The following is a 22,031-nucleotide window of genomic DNA, read 5'->3' as shown; positions in this document are numbered from 1 at the left end:
ATTGTATTTATAAATTAGCCATAGCTATAAGACTCTCAAATTGTTTTTTTGTAACACTACAAATATTTATAAATAAAACGAATATTTTAATATATTTTTTTTCTTATTTTTGTTTAAAAAAAAACTTATACTTGACATTAAATAAAATTGTATATGAAATCTCCAAAAAAATGTGGAACGCTTCACGATTTTGCGTGTCATCCTTGCGCAGGGGCCACGCTAATCTTCTCTGTATCGTTCCAATTTTAGTATATGTACTGCCGAAGCGAGTACATCAAACTTACTAAAAATGTTGTATACAGGGTTACAGGGTAATATGTCACGATCCTTTTAAAGGGTTATAGTTCAGGACAATAGCTATCAAATGACCCCCAAAATGCTTATGCAAAAGTGTATCGTTTTCGAGTTATTAATTTTTTAATATTTTTTTTATTTAAAGGATGTTTAAGATTCTAAAATTCAATAAAAAAAAATCAACGTATTTTCCCTATTTTTTTTTGTATTTCTTGCTAGGGTACATCCTAGTTAATAATAACCAGTTATAAAACAAAAACAATCTTCAAGCATTTTTAAATTACAGATCCAAAACTGTACAACTTTTCGATTTTTAATTTTGATTCTTTAAGTTACTCGCAATTTTTTTGTAAAAATCACTATGGCTCTTATCGTGCGGATCATTTTAAAAACATCTGCGTTTCCTTAGCTATCCATCGGTACATAAAAAGTACAGTAACAATCATAAACTCAGGAGAAAATTAGATAACAAAGAGACCAGGTAGGAAATTCTAAGAAATGCTATTGTTAAGAAATTAAATCTGGATCAAAGACAAAAGGACCTCAATGCAAAGTAGTTAAAGATTATTTTTAATAGGGGTAATAGGTAAAAAAGGAGAGATAAACCAGAGCTGTCATTGTAATTTTGAATTTAAATCAAAAACAAAATACTTAATCTTTTTAGTTACTCCATACTTTCGAAATTACACTGTTTATTATTCATAATTCGTGTTCAAAATGAGATTCCCCTATTTCGTATACAAATACGCATTCTTTTTCTTAATTCACTTTTTACTACAACACTACTCAAGCTATGTCGAATAGAATTTGCAGCATTCATTATACTTGTTTTGAGTTCTTCAATTGTTTGTACTGGTGAAACATCATATACCAGGCTTTTCAGGCATTATATAGTAAGGACAACTAAAAACTTTGATAGCGCGATGTAGGAATGAATATTCTCAACTAAATTCTAACTCATTCCTTAGAGTAAAACCATAATGCTATAAATTCAAGATAGATGGCGCTATATCGTCAAAGCTTAACGGTACCATCGCCACATGCACACACTCAATGTTAGTAGTGTAATCATAGATGGCGCTACTAACGTTCTGTATTTCTTAAATTATAATATTTTCAATATTATTAAATATAATTGATTAATGTAAGTCTTTATAAAGATTTTTATACAATAATACGTAATAACTACTAATAAAATAAAAGGTATAATTAGTTACTTTCCCTAAAAACTTAAAAAAAAGTGTATAATCCTACATCACGCTATTAACTTTTTCAAGCCGTTTGAGTATAAGTACAAAAATTTGTTAATAGTAAGTGTACTCGCTTCGGCAGTACATATACTAAAATTGGAACGATACAGAGAAGATTAGCATGGCCCCTGCGCAAGGATGACACGCAAAATCGTGAAGCGTTCCACATTTTTTGAGACTTTTGAAATATATACATATAAAGTTAAAGCATGAATAATAAGAATACAAATTATTCTTTTCGTTTACTATCTAGAATATCTATTACATTATCATCATTACATTTGCGATGAATTAACAGCAAAAAGTATAAATCTAATAATTATTAAGTATTTTTTACAGCAATCAAATAAATAAGTAATAAGCATTGATTAATAATATACTAACGTACGTACGCTAGCATGTAGTGTATGTAGAAGTAAGTACCCAATTTTGCAGCAGCTGTTATTCCGAAGACAAGTTATCTTTATCATATCTTCATTAAATAAGCATTTAAGCGTGTTAAAAAAAGTATAAATAAAGAATATTGTTTGCTAATTGATAATGATATAACTATCGTTTGTTTAATTGTTTTTATTATAATTGGGTTTTTTTCTCTCTTTTCTAGGTTATTACAGCACGGTAATTTTAAATTTTCATAACGTTCAAGTTTTGTTTATGAGGAAACAGGGAAAGTCAATATTATTTTGACAAATTCGATGTTTTATTTTAAGAAGAAGTAACCGAAGATAATTAGTCATACATCCAATTTTTTTAATCTCAACTGTTTTATTTGAAATACAGAAAATGTTAGAATAAAAGAAGAATGTATATTTAATAATATATTTTTTTTACTTATTCCTTTTTTTATTAATTACTTAAAATACTGGTGGAAAAGTTTCATATTGTCATACTAATAATGAATAAGTAATAAAAACGTTATAAGTATTCGTTACATTTTTAAATTAATTAGACAATAGTTATTAGTCTATGATAAAAAAAAGTTTAAGATTTAAAAACTTCTTCTTACATGAATAATATCCTTGACTTACGATCAATGTAACCGGATTATTTTGCAGTAGCCAAAAACTTACGTGACATTTTATGGAAACATGTCGGAAAAAAATTGAATGTTTTCAGTTATTCACGATATTAATGAATGAATGACTATTTTGGTAAATTATATATTGAACCATTATTTGACTAAGACTTTGTCGCAAAAACCATGTAAAACAATACCAGCTTTATTTCAATTTTTCATTCACGATTACAAACTCATTTTACAGTGTCGTGATGTAACAATTAATAAAATAACTTATTATAAAGCTACGTAACTGATTTCAGATACTATAAAAATTAATTGTACTCGTAGTTTACGTAAACAGGGGTTTTACTTAATCAAAATATGTAAAATTTCCCACTAGTGTTATTATTTATTATCCAAGCCAATGAAGTCGCAAGTTTTTATTTTTATTTAAAAATATGTATCAAACATATTCTAAATTTTAGGGTACTGCAAAAATGTAGTTAGAACAGATAAAAAAAAAACAATAATAAAATTGTTTATTTTAATTATAAAATCACTTCATATGTATCATGTGGGCGAGAGACCAGTCATGTTTTAGTTCGACAGGCTCCTCGACCGTTACTCCGGCAGCTGTAACAACTCCGAGCTGATAGCGCGGGAACGAACGGGCATCACGGTAGAACAAAACTTCCATGCATTTTCGGACTAGAGCCCTATAAAGAGATACATTATTAAAATAAGAAAATAAATATTAACATACCTATGTAAATATTCATAAAAAGACACAGATTAAAAAACATTATTGCACTCAACAATTAAAACAATTTGTACAAGGAACAGTGGTATTGTGAGTTACAGGTTTTAAAAGTTAATAGAATAGAATAGGAAAGTGGACGAGCATATGGGCCACCTGATGGTAAGTGGTCACCAAACGCCCTTAGACATTGGCATTGTAAGAAATGTCAAACATCGCTTATAGCCAATGCGCCACCAACCTTGGGAACTAAGATTTTATGTCCCTTGTGCCTGTAATTACACTGGCTCACTCACCCTTCAAACCGGAACACAACAATATCAAGTATTGCTGTTTTGCGGTAGAATATCTGATGAGTGGGTGGTACCTACCATTAATTCAGGATATCCAATATATGTATAATTAGCATGCTTGCCACAATTCACTCGATCACAATTTGTACAGCAGCAATTTAAAATTTTTATGTGTATACATTCAAGGCTTTCATGTATTAATTAAATATATTAGATGTGCATCCCATTTAAAATAACATTAAGGACTTTTTGTATATGATTTCTGACATTTTGATGACTGACACAATCAATTATTTCATTTCCACTAATAAATTTATAAACTAAACTTTTACTGTCTTTAAAAATAATAATATATAAAACATACTTTTTGAAAAAGTTTTTTTCTGTTTTATATTTTTCCGATTCATAATCCAAAACTTCGTATGATCTGGTTTATGTAAACACACTTTATAAGAAGAGTTAAAAAAACAAATTTCTTTGCCTCTGGCTTTTCTGAATCTTATTTATTTTATGTTAGGAATAAAACGCCAATGGTTCCATTCCAAAGAGCATTATAGCCAGATTATTACTAAATTTCGTATCAGTATACAGACATACATAAACACACAAACTTATAAATGGCATATTTTAACAAGTGTTTGTTAGGCATAACACTCTTATGATAATAAAAAAACTTATAAGTTTAAAAATTAAATTTTGTCATACTTTGCGGACTCCTCATCAAGAGGTCCCTTGTCCAATGCATTACGGAGTAGTGGTGTTGCCATGTAAGCTCCGAGCCCAGTGGCAATTGTAGCATCTTCGTAAGCAGTACCAAGCTTATCAACTGTGCCCAAGAAAGGCTCTCCGTCCTGAAATTCAAATGTGTATTGTTTTATTTTGCTTTTCACAATTAATTTTATAGTCATTCTAAAATTATAAAAAAGTAAATTTTGCCCAATTTTTTCCAGATTCATGCAAAAAATAATTCTACTGATGAAATATAGTCTCAAAAGCAAGAATTATCTTCTATATGTTTATATCCTGTATATAAACTAAAAAAAACATCTCCACACTTTTTCTTATATTCTGTAATAAGTTTCATCTAGCACTATTTTCACTTAAAAAAAAAAAAAAGCTATTTTCACATATGATATTTATTTCTTAACACTTCTAAGACACTAAATGCTTATAGGCCTAATAACCTAAATTAATTATAATAACCACTTATATTGTGGCTAATGTATTGTCCCTAAGTGTTAATTGGCAAATAAAATAGAAATAAAACAATAATTTATACAGACCTGGATTCCAGCCACAATATAATTGTTCCACAAGGGGTCCATCTTACTGCGCTTGTTGTAAAGAACTCGTGTCAACCAACAGTGGAGAGAACGGGGCTTCAAGTGTAATCCATCTCCGATACATTGCTCGTCGATACTAAAAGTTTCTCATTTTATATATAATACAAATAGTATAACTATAATTTCTATAAATGTTTTTTACCTTCCTACTGTATCTTTTTAAAAGTCAAATAATGAGTTTATTATAATACTACTTTTGGCTTTATTATAAAATAAGCTAGAATAGATTCATATGGATAGATTGAATAGTGTATAAAGTTTGATTAATATATGACCAGGTTACATAGACTGTAGAATTATTTAAAAAAGTACTTACATTTTTTGTTCAATGATATCTTTTAAATACTGGTAATCAGCATAATCACCACCTGATCCGAGTAAGGTCAGATCGTTCACCTTCAACACACGTGGACAGTCACGGAAACGAGCTAATGAGCCATATGATCCGAGTGTGTCTGCTGCAATTACACAACCCTTATCGAACTTTAGACCAATCACTGTTGTTGTAGTTGTGATTGGAGTGGCAGAGCTGAGAAAAATGAACATAATGTTAATATTAAAATATAACAAAAACTTACTTTAGTTTTAGTGTTTACCTTCAATAAATGTATTATATGTTAACTACTGAAATTAAAGAGTATAAAGAGTAAATTTGTTTACATTTTGGATAAGCTTTGTGTATTTACAGCTCAGTAAAAATTTACAATGACGTCCGATAATTTGATACCTTTATTCTATTTACATTTTTTTTAATTCAGTAGTCATTTTTAAAATTCGAACCTTGGAATATGTTTTGCTTCCTTTGAATTACCATTTTTTTATTATAAAATAAACTTACTGAGCTTTGAAATCTTGAGCTGTGTGGTTTGTATGTCCAAAAGATGAGGAGTTGCCTGGGAAATTGTAGAATGATCCTGGTGACGGACCATTGTGCCATAAGGGCGCTGGGTTCATCATATCTCCCATGAAAGCCATATTATTTTATACTCTTTTTTTATTAACAAATAATTGTTCACCCTTAAATCTGTATTTTACTGAATGACAAGCGGCATCGAATATGAATTGAAATGACAAACACTTTTTGAACTTGTTACGGTTTACGGTATTTTATTGTGCCTTTTTATAAATCATAAAATTTCTAATAAATGTTTAATAGTAGAACATTAAAATACAATGCATTAAAAAGGAGATATCAAAAAATATATTTCAAAATATATGGTTTTATTTACTCCTAAATTGGAACGTAGTAATCGTTTAGGAATGCTTGCTAGTTATATTTTATTGGAATCAAAATATAAATATGCTTGAAATCATATTTTAAAAGTAAACTGTTTATTTTTATATTAATAAATTGTGAAATAAAAATAATAAGTCCGTAAATTGTATGTATAACTTAAAAATAATTAGTAAAATAGATTATTTGCTCAATAAACTTATTGTTTTATTAAAGAAATTTAAGTATTTAATATGATATCTATTAAAAAATATCTTTTTTAATGAGTTAATTCATTAATTTATAAAACTTTTATTATAATGGTCTTTGAAAAGAAAAATAAATTATACTTCCAATGCGTAGCTAACTTCGCACATAACTTGTTTCTGAACTGCTAAATCGCAATACTCTGCTATGTTCGCATAGAGGTTCTTTCAATTTCCTCTTCAAAAAATTGACACAACAAAATGTCTAAGAGAGGTTCGTGAAAAATAAAATATCCGTTTGAATCTCTTTATATTAAGCGAAAATTATTCTTTAATGATGTGAAATGCAGATATTGTACGATATATATTGTGAATGCATGTTTATTTCCATTTATTATATTATATGTCATGTGTTATGGTAAAGTGAAAGATGTATTTAAAGTGCGTTTTTAATGTTTTAAGGACGTGGTGGTTCCGCGGGAGCGAAGTTCCGTATCTCACTGGGTCTCCCAGTGGGCGCCGTTATTAATTGCGCAGATAACACAGGTAAAAACATTATGTATAACTTCATAACCTTACTTTGTAACTACAGTTATGTCTACTATTGGATGCACTTGTGATGATACTAAATTATCAACACAATGTGTTTTGAATCATGATGATATCTTCCTTGGCTGTGTCTGAAGTCATCCAGTACAATTTAATAAAATGCGTTCTCCTTTAAAAATTAAAATAGATTGACAATCACATTATTTTGCTCGTGGAGGGAAAAACATTTAATTTTTTTGTATGATAATGGTAAAAAAACGTTTGGTTAAAAATATGTAGAAAATGTATTTTAACCTACCCTATATTATTCAACTTTAAATTCGATTGTCATTTTTGCTTTTCAATTGCATCAAACGCATTAATTTATTTGTCAGTTCTGATATTACAATTTAAAATAAATTATCAAAAAATACGTTTTCATTTGTGTTTAAGGTGCAAAGAACCTGTATGTCATCGCTGTGCAAGGTATTAAGGGTCGCTTGAACAGATTACCAGCAGCCGGATCAGGTGACATGATCGTAGCCACTGTCAAGAAGGGCAAACCAGAACTCAGGAAAAAGGTTTGTTTTGTGACTTTGTTTACAATTTTTTTTATATGTATATATTAAATGTATAAGGATATAATCGTAAATAAAATGCAATGATGATACGCCAATGGTTTCGCTAAATTTAAAACAGATCTGTAACAAACAGTATGTTGATATTGCCTTGGCTGACTGAGCATTTTTATTCATTTAAGAAAGACCAAGATACACTCAGATTAACAGAAAAGTTAATTGTTTTGTTCTACAAATAATAGGTTACCGCAACTTGAATTATGAACCTGCATCATGTTTACAAGAATAATTAAATCATTAAAATCATAAGGATATTATCTGAATATCTTAAAATATACAATTGAAAACTTAGTAATATTTCAAGTTTAAGAGAATAGTTTTTATCTTGTACCAAACAGTATTACAATATGCAAAGTTAATAGATAAATTAGTTATATAGATAAATTAACGAATTATATTTCAATAAAAAGTCTTTGCTTATAAAATATTTTCTCTCAGTTCTATGGTGAGTTATAATTATGATATCGTTTATTATTATCATACCCCATGTCAGCTAAGGGTTAATAGAGATTTTTATTAATGATATTGTTTTCTAGGTAATGCCGGCAGTGGTGATAAGGCAGCGGAAACCATTCAGAAGGCGTGATGGGGTGTTTATATACTTTGAAGACAATGCGGGCGTCATAGTGAACAACAAGGGCGAAATGAAGGGTTCAGCTATCACAGGTCCTGTTGCCAAAGAGTGTGCAGATCTGTGGCCTCGTATTGCTTCCAATGCGAGCTCAATAGCTTGAAATTAATATACGGCTAAGGAAAAATATGTGTTTTAATTCCAATTAAATCCTAATGATAATTTTTTTAACATAATAATTTGTAAGTGGCCAAAAAGGTTTTTCATTTAATTGAGTATCATATCAATTTCATCAACTATTTTATTTTAAACAAATTGAATTATTAGAACCCTCTTCATTCTTATGAAAAAGTTTTGAACATATATAAATAAGAGTTATTTAGTTATTTTTTTGTAACATGTTCATAATGTTCTAGGGCATTTTGTGAAAGTTTGTACACTTAACTACAGAGGTTTTGCTACAAAATCGCTTTGATATCTTATTGGTAATAGATAAGATGAGGTTTTACAGATATGATATACATTCAAAGTATCAATTTATGTTTTTGTCAATTTAAATTTACACTGGCCGCCAAAAAAATCGACCCACCCGTATTTTTTTACTTACAAAGTTGTTATCTTAACTATGCGACGACGTAGGTGGATTGTTTTACTTATGGGACATACATTTAACATTTTATTACCCACTTGATATTGATTTGGAGGAGTTGTAAGTGTTATTGAGGATATTTAGAATATTTTTAAAGTATTGATAAGAAAACATTACTTTGTGCACAAAGTGCATGGTTAGTTTATTTCCAGTTCTTAACGCGGAGTCATCTCGGTTCGATGTTTATTATTGATTAAGTGTATGAAACTTTGTTGAAACAATAATTTTAATAAGTTTACACATAAAAAATGGATACTACTGAAGCAGAAGCTGCTCAAGTCGTAGCTCTTATTCATGAGGGGTTAAGTCAGCGAAATGTGGCTAGAACACTAAAATTAAGTCGTTCAGCGGTGCGAAAAGTGTACAAACGCTACTTGGAGACTGGGGAGTATCGCCGGAGACCAGGATCTGGCAGGGGGCGTGTCACGAACCCGACCGATGACCGTTTTATTGGTTTGACGTCTTTAAGAAACCGACATCTTTCGGCTGTTGACGTTCAAGGTAGACTCCGAGAAAGTCGTGGAGTGTCTGTGAGTGAAAATACTGTAAGAAGAAGACTTCGAGAGCAAAACTTAACCCCTCACAAGCCAGCAACAGGACCAAAACTCACAGCATCCCATCGACAAGCAAGACTACAATTTGCTAGGCAGCACGTCGATTGGATACTGGACCAATGGGAGACAGTATTGTTCAGTGATGAAAGCCGAATGTCTCTAGTAGGCTCTGATGGACGACGTAACGTCATGCGAAGGCCAGGAGAACGCTACTCTCAGTGTTGCATTCGAGAAACAGTCCGATTTGGTGGAGGCTCTACAATGTTTTGGGGAGGTATTTCTTTGACGGGACGCACAGAGCTGGTTTTTTTCCGTAATCGTGCTGTTAATGCTGAAACTTACATAACGGACATTCTGGAGCCTCATGTGATGCCTTACGCTGGATATATTAGGGATAATTTCCAACTTATGCACGACAACGCACGACCTCACGTCGCTAGAATTGTTAAAGACTATCTCAGGGAAGTCGAAATTCCAGTTATGCAGTGGCCAGCCAATAGTCCGGACTTAAACCTATATACCTATATATATAGATAGAGCACCTCTGGGACCAGCTAAAACGTACGGTTCGAGCACGAAATCCAATTCCAGAAACCCTGAATCAACTGGAAGCTGCCCTAACTGAAGAATGGCAACGGACCCCACAGGAAGACATTAAAAAGCTAATCAGGTCACTTAATAGGCGTATGCAGGCAGTGATTAGGTCAAGAGGAGGAAACACTCCCTATTAAAGTAAGATTTAGGCACCCAAATTTAAAAACAAACGGCATAATCGTTTTGTACACAAAAAAATAAAATTGCGTAAAATTTTGTGTTTTCGTGTTTTGTCACATATTTACCTAAAAACCTATTTTTTGCGCACTATTTCTGTTTTTGTACAATCCTACAATTGCATTTTTTCATTATCAATCTTAAAAATATAATTATGTGGTAGTTTAAAACCATACGATAGCTTTTTTACAAAAAATTTAGGTGGGTCGATTTTTTTGGAGGCCAGTGTATATCTAATGTAAACTAATCTCCTTAATATAATACTTATCTTCTTTAAGATGTTTATATGACGTATTTAGTCTACCGCCACACTTTTTTCGTATGGTACACGAATGTGTTCCGAATCGTATCTATAGATCAGCGATACTCAACCTTTTCTTTATAGGGGCTGCAAACAAGTGTTAATCATGGTGTCGCGGGCCGCAAACCTTTATCGTGTATATTTTAACATTTTTTTATGTCATTTCATGACTTTTTAAACACTGCAGTGTCCGCAACAAGCAGTTGTTTAAGTCAAATTATTTAGGTGTTTATAAAAACCTTTCAAGTTCAAAATAGATCAAAATAAAGTAACATCCAAGTGGGCCAACCACAAAAGCCCGGCGGGCCGCAGGTTGAGTACGGCTGCTATATATGATAACGATCGACTAGCTAATATTAGTGTTGATAAACTAACTATATGGGCTTTTTTGTCGTTTGCACACATTGTATGTATACATAGGATACAATATGGTCCATACAAGAACACAAAAAGTATGAATAAAATAATAGTGTCCTACTCAGGGGCGTAGCTTGCCCTTGGTGGGCCCTGTATCAACATTTGGGTGGCCTTTCTTCCTAACTGCGGCGATGCCTTAATGGTAGGTAAAAAATTTCACAGAGAAACAAAAGTACACCTTTTCTATTGCATAAAGGTTCAATTGTTTTTTTTTTTAATTTGAATCATTTTCAATGTTTAAATTATTATTGACATCGTGATACATTATTATAATTTGTTTTCTTTTTTTATTTCGTTTTTCGCTACATTGTTCTATTGTTTTATTTCTATTACATATGAAGCGCTGAACCAATTACCAATGGAATATAAAGTGACATTACCAGTATCGTCCCCATTATTATCATTATCATGTTTATGCTTGTAAGTATATAACATTATTTATGTTGTAACATTATGAACACAAAGTAAAAACTCATTATACGTCAATGAGTCCCTCAAATTTGACAATACTCGAGCCAATGGAACCTCGGCGCTCGTGCTACGTGTTAATGCTCAGCCAACTAACGGTAACGGCCCGCAACGTAAACGTTGCTTACCTGGTGTATTGCTAACACCGATTTATCTTTTTCCGTCATTGATTTATTTTCAAAAAAGAAGACAGTTGTTTCTATCACCCCTTAATCGACATTTATTAACTTAACACATATTAAACATATGCAATATATTTCAAGTAATTCTACCAAAAATATTTTATCAAGATATACCACGTAAAAATTACACAAATTGAAGTAAGTAATAGATAACACTACATTAAGTGGATATCGTTTATCAGGGGGAGCAGTTAATCCGCATCCCCAGCATTGAAAGACCAAGCCATCGTCTGGATGTTCTGATTTTTGATGACGCATGTACTCTGTGTGCCGACCACACCTAACACAGACCGGACAGAGCAACTGCTCGTCCACTCGCATTGACAAGAGGATGCTAAAACCTTCCTCCCCAAAAAGTTCACGTTGACGTCCTTCACGTTGTGGTTCCTCCTCTATATGGCCAGACCAAAGTGTAGTAAAAAAAAGCGAACACAATTATTGCTATGATATTGTTTTGGTAATTGACTAGTAAATACAATACTATCAATTTGATCTTAGGAAGAACTGATGCTGTTTAATATATGGCCTCGTCCTGCGGCAAAGAAAACACAAGTCCATAACTTAATTTTCAGATATCTAGCTGACAGAACAGGGACTACTACAGACACAAAGTACTACACACACTTTGATCTTAGTCAAAAGGCCGAGAAGCGAATTGGTTGACTTACTTTCCACATCGGAAGACAACTCCAAGTTAAGAATTTAGGGAGACGTCAACAGGGAGAGTGTCAATATTGTGATTGGCTTCGAAGAGATAACTGTTTATAACAAGAACGAGGTTTACAAGATCATGGCTCAAGGGCAGGAACGGGAGAAGGTTGCCTCAACTCTAATGAATGCTCAATCTAGCCCGCTCGCATACTGTGTACACAATAGTCATTCATATGAAGGAAAACCACTTGGAAGACTTTCCCTAGCTTCCTAAGCTATTTTCCTCCTCAAAAATGGATATAAGCAAAGATTAAAGATAGAGAGGGCTTGGGAGTGCGTGATTCTGTTGACGATTGGTAAAACCTGAATATGTAGTGAGAAAATATAAAGTTACTTGTACCACCACTCATATTATATTCTAAGGCCAAACATAAATATTTGGTATTTTGGTGTTTTAGGCTTAAAGGGACAGACATAAGAATTATATTCACATTAGTGTTTAAAATAAAAATGCTGTATTATTATAATTATTTATATATTTTATATCATAATTATGTTTAGAAATCGGGTAGGAAGATATTTTATACACAATTTCATACGCAACATTGTTCCTTTCAGTGCACGGCACAAAATAAATTATAAACACAAATAGCGCATGAAATTTATAATAATAATAATAAATAACTTTATTCACAAAAAAGAAACAAAGACAAAAAAATTAAGGTACATAACCATAAAAAAAGAGTTAACAATATCATAATTTGGTGAAAAGGTCGCAGTCTCAGCTAGGCTGCTTTTCAGTCTACGCCTTGTACATATGCTGCTAACACAAACGCTACATTCAGTGCAGTAAAAGGTAAAAGGAGATAAAATTACTTAAATAATAAAAGTTAATACAATTTATAACACGCACAATAGGCTAAAATAAAAGATGATATGCAATCATTACTATAACAGTGAAGTCTTTTTTTTTAATTCTAGAAAAAGGAAAATATTTCATATTGAATAAAAAATGAAAATAAAATAGTAATAAAATATTTAAAATGTTTAAACAAATAGAGATATATGTTTTAATAAATTACAATCAAAGTAACAATTAAATATTGAAGTGTAGTTACACACATTTGTCCAGACACATTGCGTCTTTTTCATAGATAGAAGCCATTGCTTGCATTGTGCCTTAAACTTATTTTGAGATGTACTGTTCTTAATCGGAAGTGGGATATCGTTCCAACACTTAGAAGCAGCGAAACGAAAGCTATCTCTAAATGCTTGCAAATGTGGTCTAGGCAGTACTAGTCGCGGAACTCGGCTCAATCTACAATTGGATTCATTTGTTTCAGACCATTTAAGTTTATCCGCCAAATAATTGGGAATTTTGTGATATTTTAAGGTGAAAGTGATATTATTTACTTTAAGTGTACGGCGATTTTTCATATTTAATATATTCTTGGAATTTAAATAAGGTGTAATATGCGAATATCGAGGTATATTGTAACAAAATTTTAGACAAGAATTTTGTATCCTCTGTATTTTCCTTTCAGTCTTTTTATAAAGGCAGGGGCCATAAAGGACATCACAGTAGTCCAACTGAGATAGAACCAAGGATTCTACAAGTTTTGATCGCGCTGATTCACTCAAAAATGGTCTAAACTTATAAATCATTTGAAAGGAATGACCATCTATAAAAATCCTATGACACATTTAACCAAGCGATATCATTTGTTGCCTAGTACCAAAAATTATGTAAGTACATTTTTGTGGATTTAATGACAGGTCATGATTCTTCGACCAACTAAAAATTTGAGAAAGATCATCATTAACATTTTGGATAGTTTTATCATTATTTATATATTATATAGATTGATGTTCAATAATAACTGTGTATCATCTGCGTACATGTGAACTAAACTAGTTTTGACACATTCGTGAAGATCTGCCGTATAAATTGAGTATAAAATAGGTCCAAGTATAGAACCTTGGATAACACCTCTATTAACTTTTATAGCGCTAGACCTTGTTGGCCTGCCATTCATGCCAGAAACTTCTACTATTTGTAATCTATCTTTGAAATAACTAGAAAACCACTAACAAATGAGATCAGAAAAACCATAAAATTTCAATTTATCAAGAAGTAAATCTATATTGAGACATTCAAATGCTCTGCTGTAGTCTAATAGTATTAAAATTAAAGCCATATTATTATTAGATGCAGAAAGAATTTCATCAACAATGTGTAATAACGCTGTTGTGGAACTGTGTGACTTTCTAAAACCGGATTGGCATTTCGGAATAATGCAATGTTTTTCAAAATAGGAAGCAATTTGTTGATTTACCACCTTTTATAAAACCTTTGATAAAACAGGCAATATTCGAATTGGTCGTAAGTCTTTCACTGAGTCTACATTTTTCTTTTTCGGAAGAGCTTTAATAATTGTAGTTTTCCAAGATGTTGGGAAGTATCCCGTGCGTAATGAAGTATTTATTATATGTGTAATAGCAACTAACGAGTATGGGAGGGTAAGTTTTACCATTTTGATAGAAATGTCATCAGTACCTACGGCATTAGAGACTATAGAATTAATTATTTTTAAGATGTTCTCGGCGGAAAGTTCTGTAAAATCACATCCAGAATAAATCGGTTTGTTATATTTATTTATAATGTTACTATTATGTGAAACGCTAGTACCGAGTCAAGGAATGCTTTATTTATTATATTTGGATCACATAGATAACCTGGAATTATGTTATTGTGAGTGCCTAAAAACTTTTTAAGTTCACCGTGCATTTTTTTCGGATTATTAATGAATTTATTAATTTTATTTGTGAAATAAAAAGATTTTTCTTTTTGAGTTACCTCAAATACAGCGTTTCTCAATTGTTTGTATGAATTTATATCACGATCAGAGTTCGTTTTTTAGCAATATTACAAGCATCCAACAAGTTACTGGTGGTAGAGCTTTGTGCAAGCTCGTCTGGGTAGGTACCACCCACTCATCAGATATTCTACCGCAAAACAGCAGTACTTGGTATTGTTGTATTCCGGTTTGAAGGGTGAGTGAGCCAGTGTAATTACAGGCACAAGGGACATAACATCTTAGTTCCCAAGGTTGGTGGCGCATTGGTGATGTAAGCGATGGTTAACATTTCTTACAATGCCAATGTTTGGTGACCACTTAGCATCAGATGGCCCATATGCTCGTCCGCCTACCTAATCTATAAAAAAAAAAATAATCCTCTCTGTCTATCAATCATTGCTTTAATGGTATCTGTAATCCATGGGGAAGGGGGGTATTTGAAACGCTTAGTTTTCAAAGGAACAAAATGATTGAAAAAGCCAAGAATTAAAAAATTAAAACACTACCATAGCATCGACATGGTCATACTGTAATATCATATCCCAAGGTGTAATAGATGAAGCGAACTGGTATGTATCAAGATCAAAATTATTAAATGGTCTGTACTGAATAACTCTTGGAATTGGTTTATTTACTTCCAGAGGTATAATTGCCGTAATAAAAGCATGATCACTCAAATCATCGTTATATTGACCATTAATTTCACTTATATTTAAGCTATCATTACAGCAGATAACATCTATTAGAGAGCTAGATGTATTCGTGACTCGAGTAGATTTGTTAACTATTTGATTCAATTTATATTCCGCTATTAACGTTAAAAATTCATTTTGAGAAATACCATGCGAATTTAAATCAATGTTTATGTCACCAGTTACAAATACGTATTCATATTTTGATGTTAAAAATGATAGATTGTCATCTAGCGTAGATAAAAATGTGCTAAAACTAAATTTAGGAGGTCGGTAGATGACTCCTACAGCAGTTATGCATCTTTTAATCTTAATTTCAAACCACTGTTGCTCAAGTGCCGAAGAATCTACTGGCAATACTTTTACTCTCAAATTTGAACGTATATATGCGCCTACTCCTCCTCCTCTAGATTGCGAACCTGATCGTGGTTCATGAAAAAAATTATATATATACGCGATAACTACCTTCGATTCAGAACACATTCGTGTAGCATACGAAAAAAGTGTGCCGGTGGACTAAATACGTCATATAAACATCTTAAAGAAGATAAGTATTATATTAACGAGATTAGTTTACATTAGATATAAATTTAAATTGACAAAAACATAAATTGATACTTTGAATATATATCATATCTGTAAAACCTCATTGTCTGTGTATCATTTTGATTTAAATGCGATTTCTGTTACCAATAAGATATCAAAGCGATTTTGTAGCAAAACCTCTGTAATTAAGTGTACAAACTTTCACAAAATGCCCTAGAACATTATGAACATGTTACAAAAAAAGAACTAAATAACTCTTATTTATCCCATGTTCATGTTCTTTGAACCTGATGTTCGACTTCTAAGGCTTGTTTGTAATTCAAATAAATCATTTTTCATCTCCATGACACAAGATTGTAGCTTATTGAATTCATTATCTTGTTCATTGAGTCTCGCATTTATTTCTGCGCGAAAGTTTATTATTTCTGTTAATATTAAATTATTAAAATTTTTGTTTGTCATATCTTCTTGACTACTTGACGTAGCTTGTGGTATAGGCTACTTATTACTATGCGATGAAGTGTTGATATCCTTATTACTCACACTTTGCACTCTTTTAGAACTTGTTTTGCAAGTTGAACACTTCCATGTAGATCTAGCATTATTCGAATCACTGTTAAAATGAACGCAATCGGAATGAAACAAATATTTACAACTATTGCACTTAATACGTTTTTGCCCAACTCCTATGTTGACCTTACATATCTCACATGCATTAACCACCTTTTGAAAATTTATTTTTTAAATTATTGTGAATATAAATGTGTTGTATATCGGTGTTTGAACCATCAACTTCTCGGATACAGTACCAGAGCCGTTACCAATGCATCAAACGTTAGCTAATAGACGACGGCGAAAATATGCAATACTGTTTACTGTTCTGTTATTTATGATGTTTACAGAGTACAGTAACTGTGATATTTATATTGTGATTTATGACGGTAGACAAATAATTATCTACACTGATCTCCGAACCACAAAAATATATGGATGTTATTTATAATGTTAATTCACAATTTTTAAAACTTTTTTTAATGATTACGTGTTACACCTCACTCAACATATATAACAGCCAATTTTTTATACTAAGTCACTAATTTGCTGAAAATATTTTTTTTATTCGAGGAGCACTAAACTTTTACTGCGTACGCTGTGGTGGCAGCACCCGCACTCTTAATTTAATCGGTGCTTGCCCTGGTATGAACCCACAATCATCAGATAAGTGTCGCGTATTCTAACCACTACCGACGGGAGTAATTCTAAGAACCAGATGGAAAGGAAATGAAACGAAAAGTCCTACTTGATGCAAAATTGCAAATACAGCATGCAGTTTAAACTTAATAATATTACTTGTAGATTTTATTTGTAAAAAAAGTAAAATTTTCTTACGAATTTAATTACATAAATCTAACAATAAATGTCATAGTGTTCAACATTTTAGCGAATTAAATAAAAAATAATGTAGTTTCTATGTTATCAATAAATATCTAATTAATTAATTAATTTTTCCAAGATGGCATGAGCGGCGATCGCTCAAGGTCGAAAAATACAATTGGCAAAGATATACGGATTTATTATACAAATGTTGATACAAGGCCCATCAAGGGCAAGCTACGCCCCTGAGTAGGACACTATTCTTTTATTCATACTTTTTGTGTTCTTGTATGGACCATATTGTATCCTATGTATACATACAATGTGTGCAAACGACAAAAAAGCCCATATAGTTAGTTTATCAACACTAATATTAGCTAGTCGATCGTTATCATATATAGCAGCCGTACTCAACCTGCGGCCCGCCGGGCTTTTGTGGTTGGCCCACTTGGATGTTACTTTATTTTGATCTATTTTGAACTTGAAAGGTTTATATTAACATCTAAATAATTTGACTTAAACAACTGCTTGTTGCGGACACTGCAGTGTTTAAAAAGTCATGAAATGATAAAAAAAATGTTAAAATATACGCGATAAAGGTTTGCGGCCCGCGACACCATGATTAACACTTGTTTGCAGCCCCTATAAAGAAAAGGTTGAGTATCGCTGATCTATAGAAACGATTCAGAACACATTCGTGTAGCATACGAAAATAGTGTGGCGGTGGACTAAATACGTCATATAAACATCTTAAAGAAGATAAGTATTATATTAACGAGATTAGTTTACATTAGATATAAATTTAAATTGACAAAAACATAAATTGATACTTTGAATGTATATCATATCTGTAAAACCTCATTGTCTATGTATCATTTTGATTTAAATGCGATTTCTATTACCAATAAGATATCAAAGCAATTTTGTAGCAAAACCTCTGTAGTTAAGTGTACAAACTTTCACAAAATGCCCCAGAACATTATGAACATATTACAAAAAAATAACTAAATAACTCTTATTTATCACATGTTCTTACCACTGGGCCATCTCAGCTTTATCTAATTTATATACAAATTTATCTAATTTAAAAATATGGTAATATTAAAATGTATATGTGTTTGTTTCTAGATATGACAGTCTTGCTCCAGAGGGTGATGGTAACACACCAGGTAAAATAAGCCGCATATTAATAAAAGTATGGATATAAAAAAAAAGATTATTTATTTTTTTATTTTCTTTGTAGAACCAATTCTCAGAATTTGGAGAAATCAAAAACATTCATTTGAATCTTGATCGGCGCACTGGCTTCCTTAAGGGTTATGCCTTAGTTGAATATGAAACATAGAAACAGGCAGCTGTAAGTTTTACTTTAATATTAATGGTTATGTTTAGTTTCCACTTAGATAGTAAATGTGCTTAGTCAATGAAATTTTTAATTTTGTATTTTTCCTATAGAGTGCACGCGAGGCTCTCGATGGAGCTGATATTCTCGGCCAAGCGATATCAGTAGACTGGTGCTTTGTAAAGGGGCCCACTAAAACTCACAAGAAACGACGATAGTCGACATTATATTTTAACTCTTATTATGTATCGCACTTTAAAATATATATCTGGACGTATCATATTAAATGTAAATAGTCTCAATATCTTGTTACTATTAATATATGAATGAATCAACATAAATTAACATAAAATTTAACACTGGAGAAAAGATGTTTATGAAATAGTAAGTTGTCAAAAAACTAGATTTTTTTTGTTAAGATTGTTTTTCCTTAATAGTTTTTATATTTTAAATAAAGTTAATTAAAGATTATGTTCTTACTGTAACTTATTTTGACTTCATTACGCAAAACATTTTATAATTTTTTTCAAACTGTTGACTTTTGTGATGCTTATGAACAAATTTTATCTTTTTTTTTATATTTTTTACTGGTCATAGTCAAGTTAAGACATTATTCTTAAATTACGTTACTTTTTCTGTGCACTCTCAGACAAAACATCGATTAAATATAAATACTGGTTTTATAAGTCATGAAACAGTGATAAAGAATATATTTAAGTAGTTTATTAAGAAAACTAGTAAGTATTTAAAGTGCGATTGAAAAAAACTTATTTTCTATTAGGAAAAGCATGTGTTAAAGTGTGTTTAAAGTGCGGTGCATAGTTAATTCATTATCTAAGCTGAGACTTATCGCTTATGTATTTAATATATGTCTTTCTATAATATTATTTGTTTTAATCTTTGCCTATTTGTGTTTATAATTTATTTTGTGCCGTGCACTGAAAGAAACAATGTTGCGTATGAAATTGTCTATACAATATCTTCCTACCCAATTTCTAAACATAATTATGATATATAATATATAAATAATTTTTTTTTCCTTTATTTTACCTGGGAGTTTAGTCATCAGATTGACTATGTTACCCCCCCGTACAAGCAAATTATTGTAAATATTTATCTCCATTATTGTTTAACGTACTAACTAACGTGCTACCAGAAGAATTTGTCGAGAGATTTCACAAGTATTCATCTCGTAATATGCAGACGATTTTGTTATATATAGTTCAAATAAAATAGTCAATGTGGCGGCAAACGATATTCAAAATGCGTTAGATGTATTTTGTAATCTCATAAAAGAAATTGGATTAAGTATATCTCAACAAAAACCCAAAGTTTGCATCTTTAGTAAATGCAGGTCTAGAAGTAACACGGCAATCCAATTGTTAAACAATAATTTTCGTTTACAAGAAGTCGATAGTGTTAAATATTTGGGAATGTGGTTAGATAGAAGCTTAAAATGGGGTAGGCACATTAATGAAATTAGAGACAAAACTCTTGGACTTAAGAGACTTCAATGGGGGATTCATCCAATACACCTACGTCGACTTTAAATTTCAATTATCCGTAGCAGACTTGATTATGGTAGTTTCTTATACGATATCGGGCTAAAGAGTCACCTAAGTAAATTGGACAAAGTACAAAATCAGTCAATGCGAGTTATTGGCGGCTTTATCAGAACCACACCAATACATGTCATGGAGAGTGAATTGTATATACAACCTCTAAATATCCGAAGGAAATATCTTGCCGGTAAGTTTGTGCTAAAGTCTAGGTCTGTCGAAAATAACGTAACTGTAAATGTTTTAAAAGATCTAAACGATACGTGTAGTAATTATTACTGGAGAAATAAAAAACTTCCTCTGCTCGTTACAGTCTACACAAAATTTATGCCATTATTCTGTTATATCATAAAAAAAATTACTATGTCATAATCTCCATACATGGGTCAGTGGTATAGACTTATCTAATAATATATTTTTAGTAGTAGAAGGAATAGCGATGTCAAAAACACTGTGCAAGAAATCAGACATGTTAATTAGCTGTCGGACACTTCTAGATAAAAAATATAAGTCGTTTTACAAAATTTTTACCGACGGATCTAATGGTACAATTGGTTCAGGTGCAGCAATCTTTGACCCTCAGGCAGATATAAGAATTAAATTTAAAATTGAGTCAGATATATCTATAATGCATAGTGAGCTGATTGCAATTTCGGAATCATTGTCAAATGCGTCATCTTGTGCTGGAAGTCAGGTTGTTATACTGTCTGATTCAAAAAGCGCCCTTTTTCATTTGGCTCGGTTAACCTCGACCTTTCGAGGATACCCGGTAGCCTATGATATTTTAGAGTCCATATGCAATAGACAAAGTGCAAATAAAACAATAATTATACAGTGGATACTTTCACATATTGGAATCATGGGCAACGAGGAAACTGACAAAGCAGCAAAACAAGCTATTCATGACGGAATTCCTTATCAGTGGATACCTTTACATAGTGAAATTTTAAATAAATTCAAGAAAACATGTAAACAAAACTGGCAGGAATATTTTGATGAACGATCGCGACATAAAGGTATATGGTACAAGACAATTGTATGTGAACTTACTCATTGCCCATGGTTTCAAAAAATTAAAAGTAGGAGAAAAAATATTGTGACATTTATGAGACTTCGTTCCGGTCATATTCCGTCAAACAAATTTAATTTTATGATGGGCAAAACCAACACCAATAAATGCGTACAATGTAACTGCATGGATGATGTTTATCACCGATTGATGGAATATGCGCGGAATGCGTCGTTTCGGCCCCGTTTATTAAAATCATATAATGTGGGTACATGTAATAGTTGGCTTGTGGTACCATCATCAAACGAAGCTAAGCTATTATTGAAAATGTGTATATAGAATACTTGCTCATTTTCGATAATACCTTATATAGAAAAGTAAAGATTATGGATGTATTATATTATTGAAGTAATGTTAAGTTAATTAGGTGTTAAGTTGTTTTGATTTAGTATAATTATTATGTGTTTTGCTTGTACGGGGGTGACATAGTCAATCTGATGACTAAACTCCCAGGTAAAATAAAGGAAAAAAAAAATTATTTATATATTATATATCATAATTATGT

General features: G+C 31.5%; 2 protein-coding genes and 2 non-coding genes across 4 annotated transcripts; 2 read left to right on the top strand and 2 right to left on the bottom strand.

Annotated features, from left to right (window-relative positions):
- Positions 1 to 166: 166 nt before the first annotated feature.
- Positions 167 to 273, bottom strand: LOC126779322 (U6 spliceosomal RNA). Its single transcript, XR_007670298.1, has one exon. It is a non-coding gene; the product is annotated as a U6 spliceosomal RNA (small nuclear RNA).
- A 1,337-nt stretch (positions 274 to 1,610) lies between these two features.
- Positions 1,611 to 1,717, top strand: LOC126779318 (U6 spliceosomal RNA). The gene has a single exon (XR_007670294.1). It is a non-coding gene; the product is annotated as a U6 spliceosomal RNA (small nuclear RNA).
- Positions 1,718 to 3,069: 1,352 nt separating this feature from the next.
- On the bottom strand, positions 3,070 to 6,024 carry LOC126779125 (proteasome subunit beta type-4). The gene is made up of 5 exons (XM_050502976.1): positions 5,776 to 6,024; positions 5,254 to 5,466; positions 4,878 to 5,013; positions 4,300 to 4,445; positions 3,070 to 3,260 (listed from the first exon to the last, which is right to left on the bottom strand). The coding sequence occupies exons 1-5, from the start codon at positions 5,910 to 5,912 to the stop codon at positions 3,101 to 3,103; spliced, it is 792 nt and encodes a 263-aa protein (XP_050358933.1). The 5' UTR covers positions 5,913 to 6,024; the 3' UTR covers positions 3,070 to 3,100.
- A 514-nt stretch (positions 6,025 to 6,538) lies between these two features.
- Positions 6,539 to 8,280, top strand: LOC126779149 (60S ribosomal protein L23). The gene is made up of 4 exons (XM_050503021.1): positions 6,539 to 6,630; positions 6,819 to 6,902; positions 7,338 to 7,465; positions 8,059 to 8,280. The coding sequence occupies exons 1-4, from the start codon at positions 6,618 to 6,620 to the stop codon at positions 8,254 to 8,256; spliced, it is 423 nt and encodes a 140-aa protein (XP_050358978.1). The 5' UTR covers positions 6,539 to 6,617; the 3' UTR covers positions 8,257 to 8,280.
- Positions 8,281 to 22,031: the final 13,751 nt, after the last annotated feature.

The sequence above is a fragment of the Nymphalis io genome, chromosome 28 (genome assembly GCF_905147045.1).
Source record: "Nymphalis io chromosome 28, ilAglIoxx1.1, whole genome shotgun sequence".
Taxonomy (NCBI): domain Eukaryota; kingdom Metazoa; phylum Arthropoda; class Insecta; order Lepidoptera; family Nymphalidae; genus Nymphalis; species Nymphalis io.
This window is presented reverse-complemented; position numbering and strand designations above follow the sequence as displayed.

Bases quoted from the DNA above. Each gene is read 5' to 3' on its own strand.
- LOC126779125 (XM_050502976.1), bottom strand. From the start codon at position 5,912: ATGGCTTTCATGGGAGATATGATGAACCCAGCGCCCTTATGGCACAAT. The intron at 5,467-5,775 runs GTAAGTTTATTT...CATTTTTCTCAG, and splicing joins GCTCAAGATTTCAAAGCTCA to CTCTGCCACTCCAATCACAA. The intron at 3,261-4,299 runs GTATGACAAAAT...ATCTCTTTATAG, and splicing joins CTTGATGAGGAGTCCGCAAA to GGCTCTAGTCCGAAAATGCA.
- LOC126779149 (XM_050503021.1), top strand. The intron at 6,903-7,337 runs GTAAAAACATTA...TTTGTGTTTAAG, and splicing joins TAATTGCGCAGATAACACAG to GTGCAAAGAACCTGTATGTC. The intron at 7,466-8,058 runs GTTTGTTTTGTG...ATTGTTTTCTAG, and splicing joins AACCAGAACTCAGGAAAAAG to GTAATGCCGGCAGTGGTGAT.